The 19,527-nt window shown below is 45.2% G+C and overlaps 1 protein-coding gene and 1 long non-coding RNA gene across 2 annotated transcripts; one reads left to right on the top strand and one right to left on the bottom strand.

The window, feature by feature from the left end:
• Positions 1-786: 786 nt before the first annotated feature.
• Positions 787-9,353, bottom strand: LOC148640872 (uncharacterized). Its single transcript, XR_015929960.1, has 3 exons — positions 9,214-9,353; positions 7,883-7,930; positions 787-1,613 (listed from the first exon to the last, which is right to left on the bottom strand). It is a non-coding gene; the product is annotated as an uncharacterized LOC148640872 (long non-coding RNA).
• Positions 9,256-19,166, top strand: LOC148640871 (uncharacterized). The gene is made up of 6 exons (XM_088619045.1): positions 9,256-9,406; positions 12,015-12,143; positions 16,087-16,227; positions 16,725-16,787; positions 17,711-17,827; positions 18,959-19,166. Exons 1-6 carry the CDS (start codon positions 9,256-9,258, stop codon positions 19,126-19,128), a joined length of 771 nt encoding a protein of 256 aa, XP_088475171.1. The 3' UTR covers positions 19,129-19,166.
• Positions 19,167-19,527: the final 361 nt, after the last annotated feature.

Raw genomic sequence — 19,527 nt, 5'->3', positions numbered from 1 at the left:
TATAACATCAAAGCAGAGATTATATAGAATCAATATAAATATTTTAAATTTTTAAATAGATAATACAATCATTTAAATCAATCTAAAAAGTAGTCCAGGGTGATTTAAAATGTTAGGGAACTAATCCTTGAAAACAGAAGCAGGGAAGAAAGAGCAGTGTTTTAAAAGATATTTAAGAGCATGAGAAAGATTTAAACAAGACGAGATCATTCAGCCCATCTAGTCTGTTTACTGATCTGAGCCTCTCACCCAGCTTCTGCTTGAAGGACACCAGGGCAGCTTGCTCCACGCTCCCACAAACCTCTGTGTAAAGAAGTGCCTCCTTTTCGTAAGAGTTAAACGCACTTCCACATAGTTTCCACTTGGGTCCCCTGCTCTGAACAAACGTGCTGTATTTTGACGTGTGTGTCAGTTCTCAGCTGATAGAAACTGCTCAATTCTTACGCCTTGCATTTACCCTGCTTCTCCCCCAGTTGAATTGGTTTCCAAATTTCAGGGCAGCGCAGTGGTACAGTGGTCGGCACTGCAGCTGGGGCCCTAGGTTCAATTCTGGACCTGGGGTGTTTTCTGTGTGGAGTCTGCATGTTCTGCCCATGTTCATGTGGGTTTCTTCCCACAGTCCAAAGGCATGCTGCTACGTTATGTGGCTTCTGGGAAAACTGGCCCTGGTGGGTGTGTGTGTCTGGTCTGTGATGGACTGGCGTCCAGTCTTGGGTGAACCCTGCCTTGTGCCCATTGCTTTTCAGGATAGGCACCAGCTCCCCCACAACCTTCAACTGGAAGAAGCAGTTAGAATATAGATGAATGGGTGGGTTGTCCACAGTACCTCCTGCTGGTGTTCCAACAACATTACTTGCAGCAGCTGCCTGGTTTGCCCTGAAGGTATCCAATAAGTGACCACGGTCTATGTCCAGTCTTCTGCAGCTTTGGAGATCTGACCAGATCAGGCTACAGGGTGCTTAAACTGTGGCCCTAAAGAAAAGTGAAATAAAAGGTGACAGTCACTAAATTAACTACACTTGATGTGCATTGCTTTTCTTATTTTATTTTTGTAATAGAATCATGTGCAATGTTTTTCTTTTCTTCTCTTTTTGTTTGCATTCGATTTAAATGTACAGGAGTGCTGTGCGTCCACAAAAAACATCCCTCAGAGGACAATAAAGATCTTATTTTATAGCTAAGGAAAAGTCCTTTTTTTTCATGTCAAACTGTTCCTGCCCCGCAGCCCTGTCCTTTGTTAAATACATAACCAAGCCTGCCCTACATATTTCTGCAGCACCGAGGCACCTTCGCAGTTGTATTTGACGTCTGTTCCATGCACCAGTGTGGGCTGTGGAAAATTGCCTGAAGTAAGCGGTAAGTTTGAACAAGATCAAGAACACTGTGACGTGCTGGAGGTGAAGCCGAATTTAGCACTCAGACCCCCCTGATCGGTATCTGCCGATAAAATAAAATGTCAAATAATTTCTCCCGCGTCTGAAGAGCTGGGTGATGGCTCGGGCTTTCTAGAGTTCAGCTCTGTGCAAACCCACAGGAGGTCAGGCCGTAGATCTGTTTCAAGGGACCCTGGTGCTCCGCTGTCCAACCCTGTAGAATGTCCTGAAGTTGAACATCTACTGAAGAAAAAAAAAGAATGTTGCATGGCATAATTAACGATATTTCGTTTAATGGAGGTGCATCACTTAATTCCAGCAAAAGCTGCATTTTCCAGACCCTTTGCTGTGTAAAAACTCTTATTGCAATATGCAGATTTGAAAGGTAATGGCTGGCACTGAAGTTGCATTTTAAGCTTTGATTTTCTTCAGCCTCCGGCCAGTGTAACAATTTAGCAGCGCTCCACTGACTACGTTATCTGCTGTTCGTTTATGACAGCGGGTGGGCATGGTGGCACAGTAGTTCAGGTGGGGAGCTGCGTCAGCATGCGTAGGCTGCAAAGGAACAAGTAATAGGTTTATTCCGTGCTGAAAAAAAGAAGAGGGAAAACACAACGTTTCGGCCGTGGAGCCTTCTTCAGGTGTGAGAGAGACAAGGCAGCCTTCCTGCCATGCTGTCCTGTTCAATTCTGGACCGGGGCTGCTGTCCGTGTGGAGTTTGCATGTTCCCCCCCCGTTTCTGTGGGTTTCCCAAAACCCCAAAAGACATGCTGGTAGGTTAATTGGCTTCTGGGAAAACAGGGCTGCGGTGCGAGTGAGTGTGTGTTTCTCTGCCTTGCGGTGAACTGTCCGGGGTGTAGCCTGTATTGCTTACTTACACCTGTTGCTTGCCAGGACAGAACTAGATAAAATGGTTCGAAAACAGATGGAGGGGTGAATTGTAGCACCGCAATATTCTTGAGGAGGAAAGCAGGGAAGGCAGGGTGAGGAAGAGTGCACACAGAAGTGATCCCCAACTCTTCCTCCACAAATGGAAGAGATATCAAGTGACAGGAGAACTGCTAATCTCACACCCGCCGCTATAAAACAGAGGAAGCCACACCAGGTATCTGAACTCTAATCATCTGATATTCCATCTCGTGCTCTCCAGCTCCTCCTACCCCCTTACCCCAGGGTAGACCCCACACACCCCAGCTACAGACTGTTTGACCCTCTACCATCTGGAAAACGGTACCGGAGCATCCGGGCCTGGACTGCCAGACTCAGAGACAGTGTTTACCCCTCCACTATCGAACTGTTCAACTCCCAGCCTCTCTCACCTGCGATCTGAACCCTCACAGTGCCTCCTCTCTTTATCAAAACTCAAACACCCATCGAAATCTACCCCCACCTCACATGTCAAGAAGCTCACTCCCCATCATTTTCTATCCTTTGTTTCATTCTGTTGATGTATGATTTTGCACAATTAATGTTGTTTTGCACATTGCCTGTTGTTGTTCTGCAGATTGCCCGTTGTCTCTGTCTTTATTTTCTTATACCATTGTATTGTCGTTATTTTTTTTGTACTGCTTCCCGTCTGAGCTAAATAGCATTTCGTTATACCATATACCTGTGTATGAGAATAATGGCAATAAACCTGAATTTGAGTCTCTGTCCTGCTGTGGCTGCTGTTTTTTTCTTGTTTTTACCTTGCAAACTTGTGATAACCTTTATCATAAGTAAGAGGTCACTCTGGTGTAAAGATCAATAAGTCTGTGGACCTCTGTTGACATCCAAAGTCGTGAACTAATCTCTAGGATCTCCTGTGTGGTAACAGGATTCATGGGATTAAAAAAGAGCTAGACATTGCTTAGTAAACATTTTGAGCCCTTTGAATGAGTTGTAGCAGTAGTGGATGCAGAGGAAATGTTTTATTTAGATTTCTCAGAGGACCTGTGATGAGGGGTCTTCAATTATTCTTAAATTCTTCAAGAATTCTTAAATTAATTCTGGTATCAAAGGCGAGTCCTACAGCGCACTGCAAGGCTAAATAAACCGAGCCTTTTCAGTCCCGGTCACGTCGAGAGACCTCGATTCAGGCATTACGAAAAACCCCAGGGCCCTGACAAAGTCACCCCAAAAGACCAGAATTGACAGAGAAACACAAACCAGTTGACACAAGTGGGAACTACAGGCGAGTGCTTTCAACACTGAAAGCAGGAGGCAGGCACAGATCAGAGCTGCACGATCAAGAAGATCTATGTATATATATATCCCGTTGATTACACATGACTGAAGTTAGAGCAGTAAACATTGAAGGAACTCATTTTGCCATAGTTGTCATACTACATGTGTCCACTAGTGGGCTATTAACACTTTATCAAGTGATCAATTGATCTTATTGTTAAGCATGATATAGCAGGTGGAGCACCTCTCAATTATAATATTGAGAAGAACACCATCTGGTTTCTGAACTCACGACTTTTTAATATTCTATTTCTGTCTCTCTATATTAGTTGTTTTTTTTCCTCTGAGAAGTTGCCAATTTCCCCTGCGCCGTCTCAGTTTTGTTCATTTAACTGAGAGGTGTTTGAAGAAGGGCACTTTCTTGCCAGACCATGATGGCGCAGCAGAACATCTGTAGCTCTCTCTGTCTCATTCAGTCTCCTCTCTGTTTCGGCTGAAGTCAGTTCAGCCGTGCCAGCAGGCAATATCCTGTGACAAACACTTCCTGTGCCACATCCTGCACAACACAATTAGCACACAAACACGTGATTAAAATCAGAATCACTTTGCTGTGGGGCAAGGATGAATCAATATTACTGTGGAGTACAGTGCAGAGTTACTGCACTGAGTAACTGTACTATCTGAAGATCACTGGACTAGAGTTCCTGCATGCACAACTGTATTATCTTAAGATCACTGGACTGGACTACAGTTTAGCTCTGAGTTACTGTACTAACGTAAGATCACCAGACCGGACTAGAGTTTAGCTCTGAGTTACTGTACTAACGTAAGATCACCAGACCGGACTAGAGTTTAGCTCTGAGTTACTGTACTAATGTAAGATCACCAGACCGGACTAGAGTTTAGCTCTGAGTTACTGTACTAACGTAAGATCACCAGACCAGACTAGAGTTTAGCTCTGAGTTACTGTAGTGACGTAAGATCACTGGACCGGACTAGAGTTTAGCTCTGAGTTACCGTACTAACATAAGATCACTGGAGTGGACTAGAGTTTAGCTCTGAGTTACTGTTCTACCTTAAGATCACTGGACTGGAGCAATCACTGTCCTGTGTATCTACTGGGGCGGAGTGGTGGCACTGTGGCTAAGGATCTGTGGCTGGAAGGTTGCTGGTTCAAATCCCGCGGCTGGCAGAGGAATCCTACTCTGTTGGGCCCCTGAGCAAGGCCCTTAACCCCAACTGCCCCAGGGGTGCTGTACAATGGCTGCTCCTGCACTCTGACCCCCAGCTTCTCTCTCCCTGTCTGTGTGTCTCATGGAGAGCAAGCTGGGGTCTGTGAAAAGACAAATTCCTAATGCAAGAAATTGTATAGGGCTAATAAAGTGCTCTCTCTCTCTCTTTAAAGATAACTGCATTAAAATTACTCTACTATAAAGAGAGAGATATTAAAAGGAATCATGACTTTTGCCTCTGCGTTACTAATTTCAGAAATGCACATGTTGCGCTATCTGAAAGTAACACGCGCTAGGGGCCGTGCATAATTAATGCAGATACCATTCTGAGTCACCTGTACGATCCCCGCAATGCAGTTTTAACACTCAGCAAAATTCTTTGACAGTCCAACCACAGGTGTGGCTACTGTTAGCACCCGGCTTTCAAAGTGCATGAAAAACAGAGCTGCGTCTGTGATTATTAATGACTCCTACAAAAACATGCCCAGGAGCACAAAAATACTGTATCAATGTTTAACAGCTTGTCGACACCCTGGGATTTTTAATGACCATTAAAGTCAAGACCTTGGTTTTACGTCTCACCAAAAGGAAAGCACATTTTGACAGTATAGTGTCCCATCACTATACTGGGGCATTAGGACACACACAGATAGCTGGGTGAGTGCCCCCTGCTGGCCCCACTAACACCTCTTCCAGCAGCAGCCTTAGTTTTCCCAGAAGTCCCCCATCCAGGTACTGACCAGGCTCATACTGCTGAGCTCCAGTGGGCTGCCAGTGGTGAGCAGCAGGGTGATGTGGCTGCTGTTTTTTTCTTGTTTTTACCTTGCAAACATGTGATAACCTTCTCATAAGTAAGAGGTCACTCTGATGTAAAGCAACTCTGCAGCTGTCGTGGTCTCTGGGATGAGTTCACCACACAACTGCTGGGATGAGTAGCTGGCTTGAACTGGTCTTGAACTTGAAGGTGATTTCCGAGCCTGTCCCAAGCTCACATGCACTTCCTGGGGTGAAAGGTCAGCATGACTCTTGGTGACAAATCCATCCTGTGACTTTTAATACAATAGCAGCCTCTTCCTGACTGTTTGAAATGAGAGAATGACAGGCTGACGCATTTACTGAAAAGAACAATATAGAAATAGCTTTCAAAAGAAAAATTCGACCTATGAAGCTGTTGTTCAGCACTGGAGCTGTGAAACAAGTCCTTAAGCTGAGTCCAGTTTTTCATTGGAAACCAGTGAAAAGATGCCAGGATGGGAATTGTGTGTCATCATGTTGTAACATGTTAAGCAAAATTTTGATTGGACTTTAACAAGCAAAACGACATATTTGTTGATTGCTTGTTAAAATCCAACCTACAGATCAATGAAAGTATTTTAAATCATAGTCACGTTGAATGAAAGCATCTGCTAGTGAACACCACTATTTAATTTTAAGGTTTCCTCATTAATACTACTACTTTTTTTTTCGGTTGGGTGTGGTGCAATTTACTGTAAGAGGTGCCCTGTTCACTAGAACTGCTCGTTAGTAGTGTTAACGAGAAAAGCAGAGTAGTAGAGTTTGTGAGTCAGGGCAGTTTAGTGCCGTAACTAATGACTAATGAGTTTCTTTTCTCTCTCGGTAACCAGTTTTGTCAGACATTCGTTCGCTGTGGTTTCCTTAACTTCACTTGTACTGCTAACCACATCACTGCTGGTGCTCATCACGCTGTGTAAAATGACTGGGACTCACTAATTTACAAACAGTGAGCAGTTCAAATCAGCCCTCCGAAAGTGTTGTACCAAAATGCACTTCTACATACATCGAAAAGTATCATATCGATTGGCTGCACTGGCATTGTGTGGTACCAGTTTCGGCATAATCACAGCAATCCCATTCTGTCAGAAAGATTGTCCTCAGTTTGAGGACAAAGAACAGGCTCAGTGACTACAGCCTGGACATAGAAACTGGACACAGGCAGACCTGGCTGTCCAGAGAGGACAGGCTCACTGACCACAGCCTGGACATAGAAACTGGACACAGGCAGACCTGGCTGTCCAGAGATGCCAGGCTTAGTGACCACAGCCTGGACATAGAAACTGGACACAGGCAGACCTGGCTGTCCAGAGAGGACAGACTCAGTGACCACAGCCTAGACATAGAAACTGGACACAGGCAGACCTGGCTGCCCAGAGAGGACAGGCTGTGGTCTAGCTGCCAGCAGGGAGAAACAGGGACAGAGATGCACTTTCTGATTCACAGCAAGGAATACAGTATTCCCAGATGAGACAAACATCCCTCTCTAAAATAAATGATCTAAACTAATCTCAAAATTCCCACTCCTGCCAGAATGAAAACAGCTTCCAACCCTAATGTGGGAGGAGACTCTGTATAACTGCAGCACAGTTTGCGATCTCCTGTCCCAGCTTGAGACACAGACAGTGAGCCTGTCTCTCAATAATAATAATAATAATAATAATAATAATAATAATAATAATAATAATAATAATAATAATAATAATAATAATAATACAGTGTGTGATCTCCTGTCCCAGCCTGAGGAACAGACAGCAAGCCTGTCTCTCAAAAATAATAATACAGTGTGTGATCTCCTGTCCCAGCCTGAGGAACAGACAGTGAGCCTGTCTCTCAATAATAATAATACAGTGTGTGATCTCCTGTCCCAGCCTGAGGAACAGACAGTGAGCCTGTCTCTCAATAATAATAATACAGTGTGTGATCTCCTGTCCCAGCCTGAGGAACAGACAGTGAGCCTGTCTCTCAATAATAATAATACAGTGTGTGATCTCCTGTCCCAGCCTGAGGAACAGACAGTGGAGCCTCTCAAATGTAAATATCTGTAAATAGTTGGTTTTACTGTAAATGTCTGTACAAGCTATTAATTGTTTCCTCTCTGGTAACACAGTAATTGATTGACCATGCCAATATAGCTGCTTGAATTTGAATTAATTACTCATTGCCCTGAATATCCTTCACACGTTCACTGACGGTAATTTCCTTTAGTCACGCACAATAACACTCTTTGAATATTGAGGGAGGAAAGGGTTAACAGCTTTATGGGGATCACATTGATCTTTGATATTTTTTGTCATTTACTCACAAAGCTGTGCTCACATTTGTCTCGCATAGCTGTGCCAAGAAGACGCACCCATTGAGTCTGATCTGAGGAGAGAGAGGAGGGACCAGGGGGTTAATTTAAAGCTCACAATTTTTTTTTTGAATGACTTCAGATATGCTTCCCCAGCCCATTATCATCAGTTTACATCAGACCCTACGTGAAAGAGAGAGGGGGTGGCAGGGGGACGCAGATTGAGAGAGAGACGCGGGAGAGGTACTGAGAGAGAAAGAGAGCTTCAGATTTTGGGTGGTCTTGTTCTGAATTTGACAGTTAAAAAGTTGAGTTTTCAGATGACTCACTGCCTTAGTGATCAGCCTGACAGTCTTTGGAGTGTCAGCACAACCCGGTGTCACTTCTGTCACACGCTCTGGGCAACACAGACTCCTCTGTGTGTCTCTCTCTGTCAAAGGTAAGGAAAGGCAGGTGTCCCTGCGCCTGTCCAGCCATCCTCCTCTGTCTCCTCCAAGCGTGGTCATCTCTGCCTCTCTGAGGTCTCTCTGAATGTATCTGTGCTTGCACCTGTCTCTCAGTGTCTGTGGGTCTCCCATCTCACTCTCTCTCTCAGTGACTTGGCCCGAGTAGAACTCTCTGCAGCTCTCTCTCTATGTCTCTGTATCTCTGTCCTGCCTCTCTCTTCACATTGTGTTCGGGGTCTGTCCATCTCACTTTCAGGTCGGTCTCCCTCTCGTCTCTCTGTCCATCTCTCTCGCCCTGCTCTGTCTGTACACCTCTTTCACTGGTCTGTCTTGGCTACACTCCCACAGGCCACTGACAAGATCTCATTTCTCCCTGCTCTCAATCATTTGTTTTCCAGTCCTGGGTTCGAAGAAAACGAATTGGCCAGCTCAGGATAGATTCCTCGAGCCAGGGGGCGAGTTTCAGATTGAGAAAATGCTTTTTGGATGTTGCAATTTAGGAGGACTTATGACTTTCCGGTGACAGAGTTGTTGATTTTTGTGAAACGGCATCACAAAATCCTTGTTAGGCATACAGAGGTAGATCCTCTCTGTGTTCTACTGTGCTTGCAGTTAATCAAGTGTGAGGCCTGTCCACACAGTGTCCAGTTAGTCGGTTTCTATGCTCTACTGTCCAGTCAATGTTAGTGTGAAAGAAGAACAGGAGATACGTTTTTTTACACAAAGGGGTGTGGGAGAGTGGAACAAGCTACCCACTCACACTGTTGAAGATGATACTGTGCCTTCCTTCAGGAAACAGCTAGACGAGAGTCTTGGATCAATTGCCTGCTACCTAATCAGCCTAGAGGAGCTGTATCTGGTCTGTCGTTGTTAATGTCCTGCAGTGTCTAGAGTGTTTTTAGTGTACTAACCTCCTTTTCTCTCTCCAGTTTTTTTTACAGGTGTGGGAGAGGATGCAAACATTTGTTCAGAGACTCGTCCCCATCCCTCTCTCCTTCTTCCTCCTCTCCTCCCTCCTCCCTGTCTCTCCCGGTTGTGATGAACAGACGAGCTATCTTTGGAATGTACAAAACGAGAAAAAATGCTGCAGAAAGTGCCAACCAGGTAATTAAAATTCAATAACTGTTATATTGAACTTAGCTCTGTCTTGTTCTCTCTGACTGTGTCTCCTGTCCTGTAGTGTGTATTTATTACTGAGGGATTCTCTGTGATCTCCTCTCACTGTGTCTCCTGTCCTGTTGTGTGTGTTTATTACTGAAGGATCCTCTGTGATCTCCTCCTTCTCAATGTGTCCTGTTGTGGGGGTTTCATTACTGAGGGATTCTCCGTCATCTCCTTTCACTGTGTCTCCTGTCCCATTATGTATGTTTATTACTGAGGGATCCTCTGCCCTGTCCTCTCCCTCAATACAGTGCAGTCTGCGAGTGTCTTCATCAGCTTCTCTTCTGTCAGTCCCTCTCCTGTCTGCCATTCTCCCTGCTTCTGCTTCTCTCTCTGAGTGTGTCACTTCGCGAACCTGAGGTTTGTCTGTCAGTAAACTCTGACTGAATTTGATATTGAAAAGGGCCTAGATGATTCACACAGAATTGTGACATTTGAACACTGGGGTCTGCACAGGAGCATCTCAGGATTACTGACAGGAACGGTAATTATTAATAATGATCACACTGAGCCCAGCTGTACTAAAAGCGGGAGGCAGTACTGACACATCCATAACAGGCAACACCCAAGCCCAGAGGGGAAAAGGTTCAAGCTCAGTGTTCTCATGCCAGGTTGCGCACAGAGGTCATACTGTAGGGTTTGACGTTTTGGACCTCTTAGACACCATCATCTGCTGTGAGCTTCAACAATTTCCTCGCAGCCTCCATTAGTGTGGTCTTAAGGTTATAAGAGCTTTGACATTGACATTGGAAGAGGTGTTAGTGGGGCCAGTAGGGGGTGCTCACCCTGCGGTCTGTGTGGGTCTTAATGCCCCAGTATAGTGACAGGGACACTATACTGTAAACAGGCGCCGTCCTTCGGATGAGACGTAAAACCAAGGTCCTGACTCTCTGTGGTCATTAAAAAATCCCAGGGCGTTTCTCGAGAAGAGTAGGGGTGTAACCCCAGCGTCCTGGCCAAATTTCCCATTGGTCCTTACCAATCATGGCCTCCTAATAATCCCCCTCTATGAATTGGCTTCATTACTGTGTGGTGAGCGTTCTGGCGCATTATGGCTGCCGTCGCATCATCCAGGTGGGGCTGCACACTGGTGGTGGTTTAGGGGAGTCCCCATTTCCTGTAAAGAGCTTTGAGTGGAGTGTCCAGAAAAGCGCGATATAAGTGTAAGCAATTATAATTAATTATTGATTAACTGAGCTGATCTCAGCCTTGGAGAAACCAAGCTCGGGATCTAGGCAGGGTTTAAACTCACCAGCGATCGCAGCCTTCCAGACGCCGATCACGCCAGCACACGGTGAGCCCAACGTGGGATTGCAGGAGCTCAGGGCTTGCATTTCTGAATCGGAGCCAACCGCCAGGTCTTCCTCATCAGTGACCTCACCTGCTCACCTATAAGGCTCTGTATTTAGCTTGGCACCTCAGTACCTGTCTCAAGTTACTTTCGTCTTACTCCCCTCCTTGTAACCTCTGTTCGTCTGACTATGGTCTCCTGTTTGTCCCCCAAGCCAGCTGATATTTTATGGGTATCAGGGCCTTTTGCTTTGGCCCAGAGCTCTGGAGCTCTAGCCCTGAGGATACCAGAGAGCCAGCTTTCAAATCCGGAATTTTCCAGAAAGGCTCGTCTTTGTCTGCTCCTTGGAACTCTTCCGATCCCTCGAAGCTTTTCCTTTGGCTAATTCTGCTATCTCCTCTCCGTGTCACTGTCCGGTTTTCATCTGTTTTACTGCTTTCTGCCCTGCTTTGAGACCTTGAAAGGCGCTGTATAAAATAATTCATCATCGCCCTCATCGTCTAACAACAACTGCTGAGTTTAAGCCAGGTGGCTGCAGTTTCGCTGCAAGATCACCATTGGATATTCTGTGTAAAAACAGAAAAAAACACTGAGCAAGAGGGGCAGAAGAGCGCAAATGGAGTCTTCTGCACAGAATGTCTGGCACAGCAGAGCAGCAGGAGAGCGGGGATTTCTGCTGAGTTTGGGGCACTGTGGTAATACGACAGGGTTCCACAAACTCCATTGCTTCCCAATCGCTCTATCAATAACAAAACCAAAAAGAGAGGAGTTGATCCAAGGAAGCAAGCATGTTTGCACGGTTATTGCTAAATCTTTGAACCTGTATCTTTGCTGCTGGTGCTGTAAATTCTGCAGGTACTACTACTCTCACTCCTCCCTCTGCTCTGCTGTCTGTACCGTATCACCCAGGCAGGGGGTGAATTGGGACCCCACCTTTACATAACCACTTTAGGACCCTTCAAGATGGTTCTGTATAAATGCAATTAACTGTTATCACTTATCACTGCTGTTATGAACTCTTGGTCCTACCACAATACTGCTGTTACTATTATTATAACAATTAGCAATGGTTAGAATTATAATAATCACATTTAGTCATAATTCTATTATTGTTACTGCTTACTGTTAATGCTACTAAAGTTACTCCGATTTATGCCACTGCTGTTCAATTTAATATTCGTGCTATTAGTGCTATGAATGCTTTTTTAAATTTCTAATCCTGTTGTTCTTCCAACTAATAAAAATGTCGTGGCGCTGCAGGGTATTTCATGAAGAGCAGGTGTCAACAGGGTGCTGACACCCAGTGTGTTCAATGTCAGGACGGACATTACAACAAACACTACAACATCAAGTTCAACTGCGAGACCTGTACCAACTGCAACCAGGAACGTAAGTACAGGCTTGTTTGTCTGTGAGCACACAGCACTTTGTCTGTGTGTGTCCAGTCAGTCAGTGTCACCGTGCTGTAGTGTCCAGTCAGTCAGTCAGTCAGTGTCACTGTGCTGTAATGTCCAGTCAGTCAGTCAGTGTCACTGTGCTGTAGTGTCCAGTCAGTCAGTCAGGGTCACAGTGCTGTAGTGTCCAGTCAATCAGTGTCACTGTGCTGTAGTGTCCAGTCAGTCAGGGTCACTGTGCTGTAGTGACCAGTCAGTCAGGGTCACTGTGCTGTAGTGTCCAGTCAGTCAGGGTCACTGTGCTGTAGTGTCCAGTCAGTCAGTCAGTGTCACTGTGCTGTAGTGTCCAGTCAGTCAGGGTCACTGTGCTGTAGTGTCCAGTCAGTCAGTGTCACTGTGCTGTAGTGTCCAGTCAGTCAGTCAGTCAGTCAGTGTCACTGTGCTGTAGTGTCCAGTCAGTCAGTGTCACTGTGCTGTAGTGTCCAGTCAGTCAGTCAGTGTCACTGTGCTGTAGTGTTCAGACAGTCAGTGTCTCTGTGCTGTAGTGTCCAGCCAGTCAGTCAGTGTCACTGTGCTGTAGTGTCCAGTCAGTCAGTGTTAGATCCCCTACCCTGTGTGAGTATACTGACCACTCCCTCAATACAGTAGTGTTAACATACTGTAGTGCTCACAGACTCTCTCTCACCCTCTCAGCCTGAAAAGGGATTTCCCCTTATTTATGTCAGGGTGGGCTTCAGTCAGAGAGAGAGAGCGAGAGATAGAGAGTGCGTGGGCTGCTTTTTACCGGAAAAAGGGTTTGAAGGGGGGTCTAATTCTGTACATTCTGTACATCACTACAGAAAGAGAGATGAAAATGTCAGTTTCTGATTAGGCATCGTTTTGGACGTTTCTCTCAAAACGATTTTAAATGTCAGAATCGACAACAGCGCATCTCACTCGGATAAGCAAAGTTCAAACGGACAGCCGATCTCGCTGAGAGGCAAGCGAAGTTGAGAGATCTCAAAAAGCAGCGTGCACTAACTGGGTGCTGTTGCACATTACTGGAGCGCTGTACTGAGAGAAAGAGGAACAGTGGCAATGGTGATTTAGACTGACTGTACTCCACAGTGTGCTCTGCACTGAGAGAGAGCATGCAGCGTCCATCAGTGATGACTAAAGCCTGGACATAGGACAGCGAGCCTGTCTCTCAAAAATAATAATACAGTGTGTGATCTCCTGTCCCAGCCTGAGGAACAGACAGTGAGCCTGTCTCTCAATAATAATAATACAGTGTGTGATCTCCTGTCCCAGCCTGAGGAACAGAAAGTGAGCATGTCTCAATAGTAATAATACAGTGTGTGATCTCCTGTCCCAGCCTGAGGAACAGACAGTGAGATTCTCACACAATAACATGATATCATTCTTCCAATAAATCTCTCTGTATATGAATTTGAGAAAGAAGACTGAGAATCACTAAGTAATAAACACAGGAAGGAGACACAGTAAGGGAGAACTTAGAGAAATTCAGACATAATGTCACATTCATGCAGATTGCAAATTTAAAAAAGAAACTGCTAATTTTAGTTACAAAACATCAAATTATTATATGTGTATGGAGAAATATCTTGGTTTTTAGATGGCAATTCAGATATTTAATTATCTGTGTATCTTTCAAATTAAAAACCAATCATAACGAGATATAGCAAATTGGAAATTATGAGTCAAGCGCTAGTTAAAAACATCAGGAGCTGAGGCTGCAACATTAACAGAATGAGAGATGACAAATTACTCATAACGAGGTAATATGACATTTCCATACACCCGTCACGGAAACGAGCTTGTTTCAGAACGAAAAGATTGACTCTCTGTGTCGGTCCATCTCTCTGTCGCCCTCTTTTACTTTCTCTCTCTTTGAAAAATGAGGTTTCAAAGGCGATTTCAAAATTCAGCTTCAAAACCTAGACTGTCGTGACCAAAACATTATAGGGCTGCCAAAGCGATAATTAGCAAGACATTTAGAACAATGTCGCCTTATGGGTTATGGTCTCAAAGTCTGTTCCACAGGCTATGACAGCAGATCACAGGCTGGGGTACAGCTCTATCAAGTTCCCGCCCCCAGTAGGATTGGAAGCTGTGGGAGTTGTGGATTAGATTTGTTATGTTAGGGAAGAAGTTTAATAAGGTCCCAGGGCATTTTTCACATTGCAGCAGAAAGTGCATCTCTGTCTCTGCTTCTCCCAGCCTGTCCTCACTGGACAGCCAGGTCTGCCTGTGTCCAGTTTCTATGTCCAAGCTGTGGTCACTGAGCCTGTCCTCTCTGGACAACAAGCTCTGCCTGTGTCCAGTTTCTATGTCCAGGCTCACTGAGCCCAATCTTTTTCTTTTCTTTTTTTAGCCTCTCTGTCAATGGCTCTCCTTCTATCTTTCTTTAGTTAAAGGGGAACTGCTATTTATATATCTCACGGTTAGAAAGATCCAGCATCGATGTGTGCATTCCAAACCACAATACAAGTATGTACACAGTAACTTGTAAAACCTCCAGTTTACATCACAAAAGAGACTAAACTTCCAGGTCTGTGCAGCGCCACTGTGTTCTGCAATTCGGAACGAGGCAACAAAACCTTTGGTGAGGTGAAGCATGCTTGTGAATGCATCTCTTCAATGAGAACATTTTTTGAATCAATGGAACTTACTTGCTGCCCCTGCATGCAGATCACATTGACAGATTTCTGCAGTGAAATGTCTGCTGCACAACCTGTACTTCTCCGCTCGCCCATCACATGACATCAGGCCATTACAGGGACTAGTGAGCAGGAAGGGCCGCGTCACAATTCGTCACAATTCTTGGGAACTCTTGACAGCATGGCGTCGATACAGTACTTTTGAAAAAGTTTGCAATTTAGTGCTTAATTCGAAATTGGTCAAATTGTTCCCATCCATTAATTTATTTGGTTACCAAGATGTAATAACTGGTCTGAAAAATTGAAACTGCAGTTTCCCTTTAACAAGACAATACATATCATCAATGAAATCTCTGGATGCATCACTCTGTCCAACTCTCTTTCTGTCTTTATACTGCAGGTTTTCTGTCTCTCCAACACTCAGTCTGTTTCTCTGCATGTCAATATGTACTTTCTGTCTTGGGGACTGTCCCTCCCATTCTGCCTCCTGTCATAATAAGCTCCTGAGCCCCTCACTCTGAGTGGGGTGAGTCTGCCTATTTCTCATTGACCTTCAGTGAGCCCTTGGTACACAGACAGACAATCTACACATTACTCACAATATATAACCCACAGTCACCCTGCAGCTCTCAACTGGCTACCCACTGAAGCTCAGCAGGGTTGAGCCGGGTCAGTACCTGGATGGGACACCTCCTGGGAAGCTATGGTTGCTGCTGGAAGAGGTGTTACTGGGACCAGCTGGGGGGGGATTACCCTGCGGTCTGTGTGGGTCTTAATGCCCCAGTATAGTGGTGGGGACACTATGCTGTAGAGGGCACCGTCTTTCGGATGAGACGTTAAACTGAGGTCCTGACTCTCTGTGGTCATTAAAGATCCCTGGGTGTTTCTTGAGAGAGTAGGGAGTTATCCTGGGGTCAGGGCCAAATGTCCCCCCTCGGCCTTTACCATGGCCTCCAAACTGTCCCCATGTATGACTGGCTTGGACTTGCCCTGCGATGGACTGGCGTCCAATCCAGGGTGTACCCCGCACTGCGCTCGTTGTTTGCTGGGTAGGCTCTGGCTTCCTGCGACACCGTATGGTATAAAGCGCTTTGGCTAAATGACATGACATGACATATAACCCACAGGACACTGCAACGTAACACAGATACAGTATAGTGGACTCTACAGACACATAGTCTAGTGTAGATACACACACTGCTTAGTACATACTTAAAATGCTGCCCAGCTGTCCATTTCAGGAGTGTAATGCCAGTGTTTTGTTTGTTGATGCTGCAGACTTTATGTATCAGTCACTGTGCACTAGGATCAAGAACTCAGTGTGCACCTGTAAGCCTGGGTACGAGTGTCAAGACAACAGCTGCTCAAGATGTATTGAGCAGAAGACCGCCTCTGTGAACAGTGCTACTGCAAAAACAGGTATTGCACAGCGCTCTATGTGCATTCCAATACTCCTCAGTGCGGTATGCATTTCAGTACTCTTGTCAATACTGCGTTTGAGTCCTCTGTGCATTTCAATGCTCTTTATAATAATGTGAGGCTACATGTACATGTACTGAGTGTGTTACAAAGTATTTCATTTTGTTGTGCCTGAGGACTATATTGATTACCATGTCTGTCACTTCTGTGTACAGTATGTGAACGCCCTGTCAGTAGCACCCGACAGGCAGAGACTGGACGACACAGTGTGCACCAGTCTCTTTTACAAGTTCATCATGTTTTGTTTTTTTGCATATGGCAGCACTGTGTCCTGATCGTCTGTGTTGTGTGTTGATCGTCTGTGTTGTGTATCGGTTTTGTGCATTATTGCCAGTATGCCTTTGTTCCAATTTATCGGTGTGCTGCGGTATAACTGGCGTGCCTTGTTAACGCCCTGTTAACAATTAACAGTGCGCCCTGATGTGTGTGTTTTACAGCTACAGTCGCCTCTTCCTCCAACAACACCACCACCACTGGCCTAACATCCTTGCGCAGCTCAGGTAAACTGCTGATCCACAATGCTGATCAATACGCTGGCCAGCCCACTGAACTCCTGATTGATTTGTCAGCGGTGTAGAAATTACAGTAGCTAGCAACAGTAATTTTAGCTCTTGTGGTGACATCAGGAAGAGAAGCAACTCCAAGATAAAAAAAACGGTGTTTGTGCCTGTGTGTGTCCTGGGATGAACTGGCGTCTTGTCCATGGTGTACCCTGCCTGGATAAAACAGTTAGACAATGGATGGATGGATAATAATAGAAGGGTAAAAGCATTATAGAAGGAATAAGAAGGACCAGTTGTAATAAAAACCAGTTGGAAAAAGAACTTGAAATTAATAGAAGCAGTACTACTGCAACTATAATAGCAATATGAGCAGGCAGAGTGGCAAAAGTGTAAGTTGCAGCACTGGTGGCAATTCAAGTAAGAGTATTGTATTATGATTTGTTGTAATACATGAACATGCAGTATTGTAAACTGCAGAACTAGTAGTAATCACCATAGTTGTGTTCGTTGTACCAGCAGGAGAAGTGCTTGAGGTACTAGTAGGAACTAGTAGCGCTGTACTGGTTGCTAAGCTAGTGGTAGAAGAACCAGCTGCAGAAGTAATAGAAATAGAAATTACAGTTGCATTGTTAGGGTACGAATACACCTACATTTGCCTTTTTAGGGTCTATATTAGGGTCTGTATTAATCTGTGTGTGTGAGGAGTGTCTCTAGGGTCTATATTAGGGTCTGTATTAACCTCTGTGTGTGAGGAGTGTCTCTTGGGTCTATATTAGGGTCTGTATTAATCTCTGTGTGTGAGGAGTGTCTCTGGGGTTATTAGGAACTGCATTGATCTGTCTGCATTATACAGAATGTATCTCTAGGGTCTACTTCAGTGTTTGAATTAATTTCTTCCTCCCTGTTTCTTTCTCTCTCAGATACCTGGTGGAAATCCATCTCCATGTCTGCTGTCATTCTGTGCATTGTATTAATCTCTCTGATCCTCGTCCTTCGTTACAGGACCGGATTGCAGTGGGCGAAGAGGACAGCGAATGGTCAGTTTCAATATCTAATATGTTATTACTTTATTAACTAAAGCTATCTCTTTAATAGATGACTCACTGCATTCACATTTCAATTCAAATGAATGTTTTGTTAGCCTTTTACAAACTATGCTTTTCATTCTGACAGACAGGCAGGAGAACTTAAATGACAGAGACTGACTGAATGACATTTACAAACACGCTCGCTGGATAACTGACAGACTAATAGACCGATACCGCCAGACTAATACAATGTATAACAATGACTGACACACTGAGTGACAGTTTGACCCCCTGGAAAGTCAAATGACACATTGATTGAATCATTCAGTAAAGGATACAATGACTCTCATTGTATAACATACTTTCTGGAATACGGAAGGCTGACAAACAATTTGACTTACTGTCAAATAGAGTGACTGACTGAGGGTCAGATTGAGACAATTATAGATTAACACAGTGACTAACTGAGGATCAGACTGAGAGCCTGACAGACTAACACAGTGACTGACTGAGGATCAGACTGAGAGACTAACACAGTGACTGACTGAGGATCAGACTGAGAGACTAACAGAGTGACTGACTGAGGATCAGACTGAGAGACTAACAGAGTGACTGACTGAGGATCAGACTGAGAGACTAACAGAGTGACTGACTGAGGATCAGACTGAGAGACTAACACAGTGACTGACTGAGGATCAGACTGAGAGACTAACACAGTGACTGACTGAGGATCAGACTGAGAGACTAACAGAGTGACTGACTGAGGATCAGACTGAGAGACTAACAGAGTGACTGACTGAGGATCAGACTGAGAGACTAACACAGTGACTGACTGAGGATCAGACTGAGAGACTAACAGAGTGACTGACTGAGGATCAGACTGAGAGACTAACAGAGTGACTGACTGAGGATCAGACTGAGAGATTAACACAGTGACTGACTGAGGATCAGACTGAGAGACTAACAGAGTGACTGACTGAGGATCAGACTGAGAGACTAACACAGTGACTGACTGAGGATCAGACTGAGAGACTAACAGAGTGACTGACTGAGGATCAGACTGAGAGACTAACACAGTGACCGAGGATCAGACTGAGCCACTTGTCTGATTCATTTTCTTACCCTCTAACCTTCACGTAGGGCTCCTCCTCACGAAGACTGCCCACCAGCCACAGATGTGCACGGAAGGGCAGACGCCGGTGCAGGAAAGCGACAAAGCGAAGGCGATGCTATGCACAGAGATCCCTCACATGGACTGCAGGAGTAACTGCACCTTAGACATCCCACTAGTTCCTGGGCTGTACCAGTGAGAGGGGGTGGGGGGGTGGCTGGGCTGGGGGAGGGAAGGAAGGAAAGAGACAGGGAGGGTGGGGTTGGGGGTTGATGTGAGATAGAGGACATAAGAACTCATGCAACGCACTGTAGTTTTGGTATGGCAAGCTCGTAAAACAAAAAATGAAGACATTGAACAGCAGGGAGGCCGCAGCTGGCTCTTGCCCTAATCGGGGGCCCCTCAGTGCCACATCTCCGTGGCCTGACCCATCTCCCGATGTCACTCTGGCAGCCAAGAGGAACCAACTGCAATGCAAGACAAGCAAGCCAGAATGTCCTGGGAGTGCAGAGTGAAAGCAAGGGGGTTTCCATTCTTTATTTGCCCCCCCCGCCGTATGGATAAACGAACTCAGAGAGAAGAAACAAGGGGTTCACGA

This window comes from Lepisosteus platostomus, chromosome 25, assembly GCF_059453375.1.
Source record: "Lepisosteus platostomus isolate fLepPlt1 chromosome 25, fLepPlt1.hap1, whole genome shotgun sequence".
NCBI lineage: Eukaryota > Metazoa > Chordata > Actinopteri > Semionotiformes > Lepisosteidae > Lepisosteus > Lepisosteus platostomus.
This window is presented reverse-complemented; position numbering and strand designations above follow the sequence as displayed.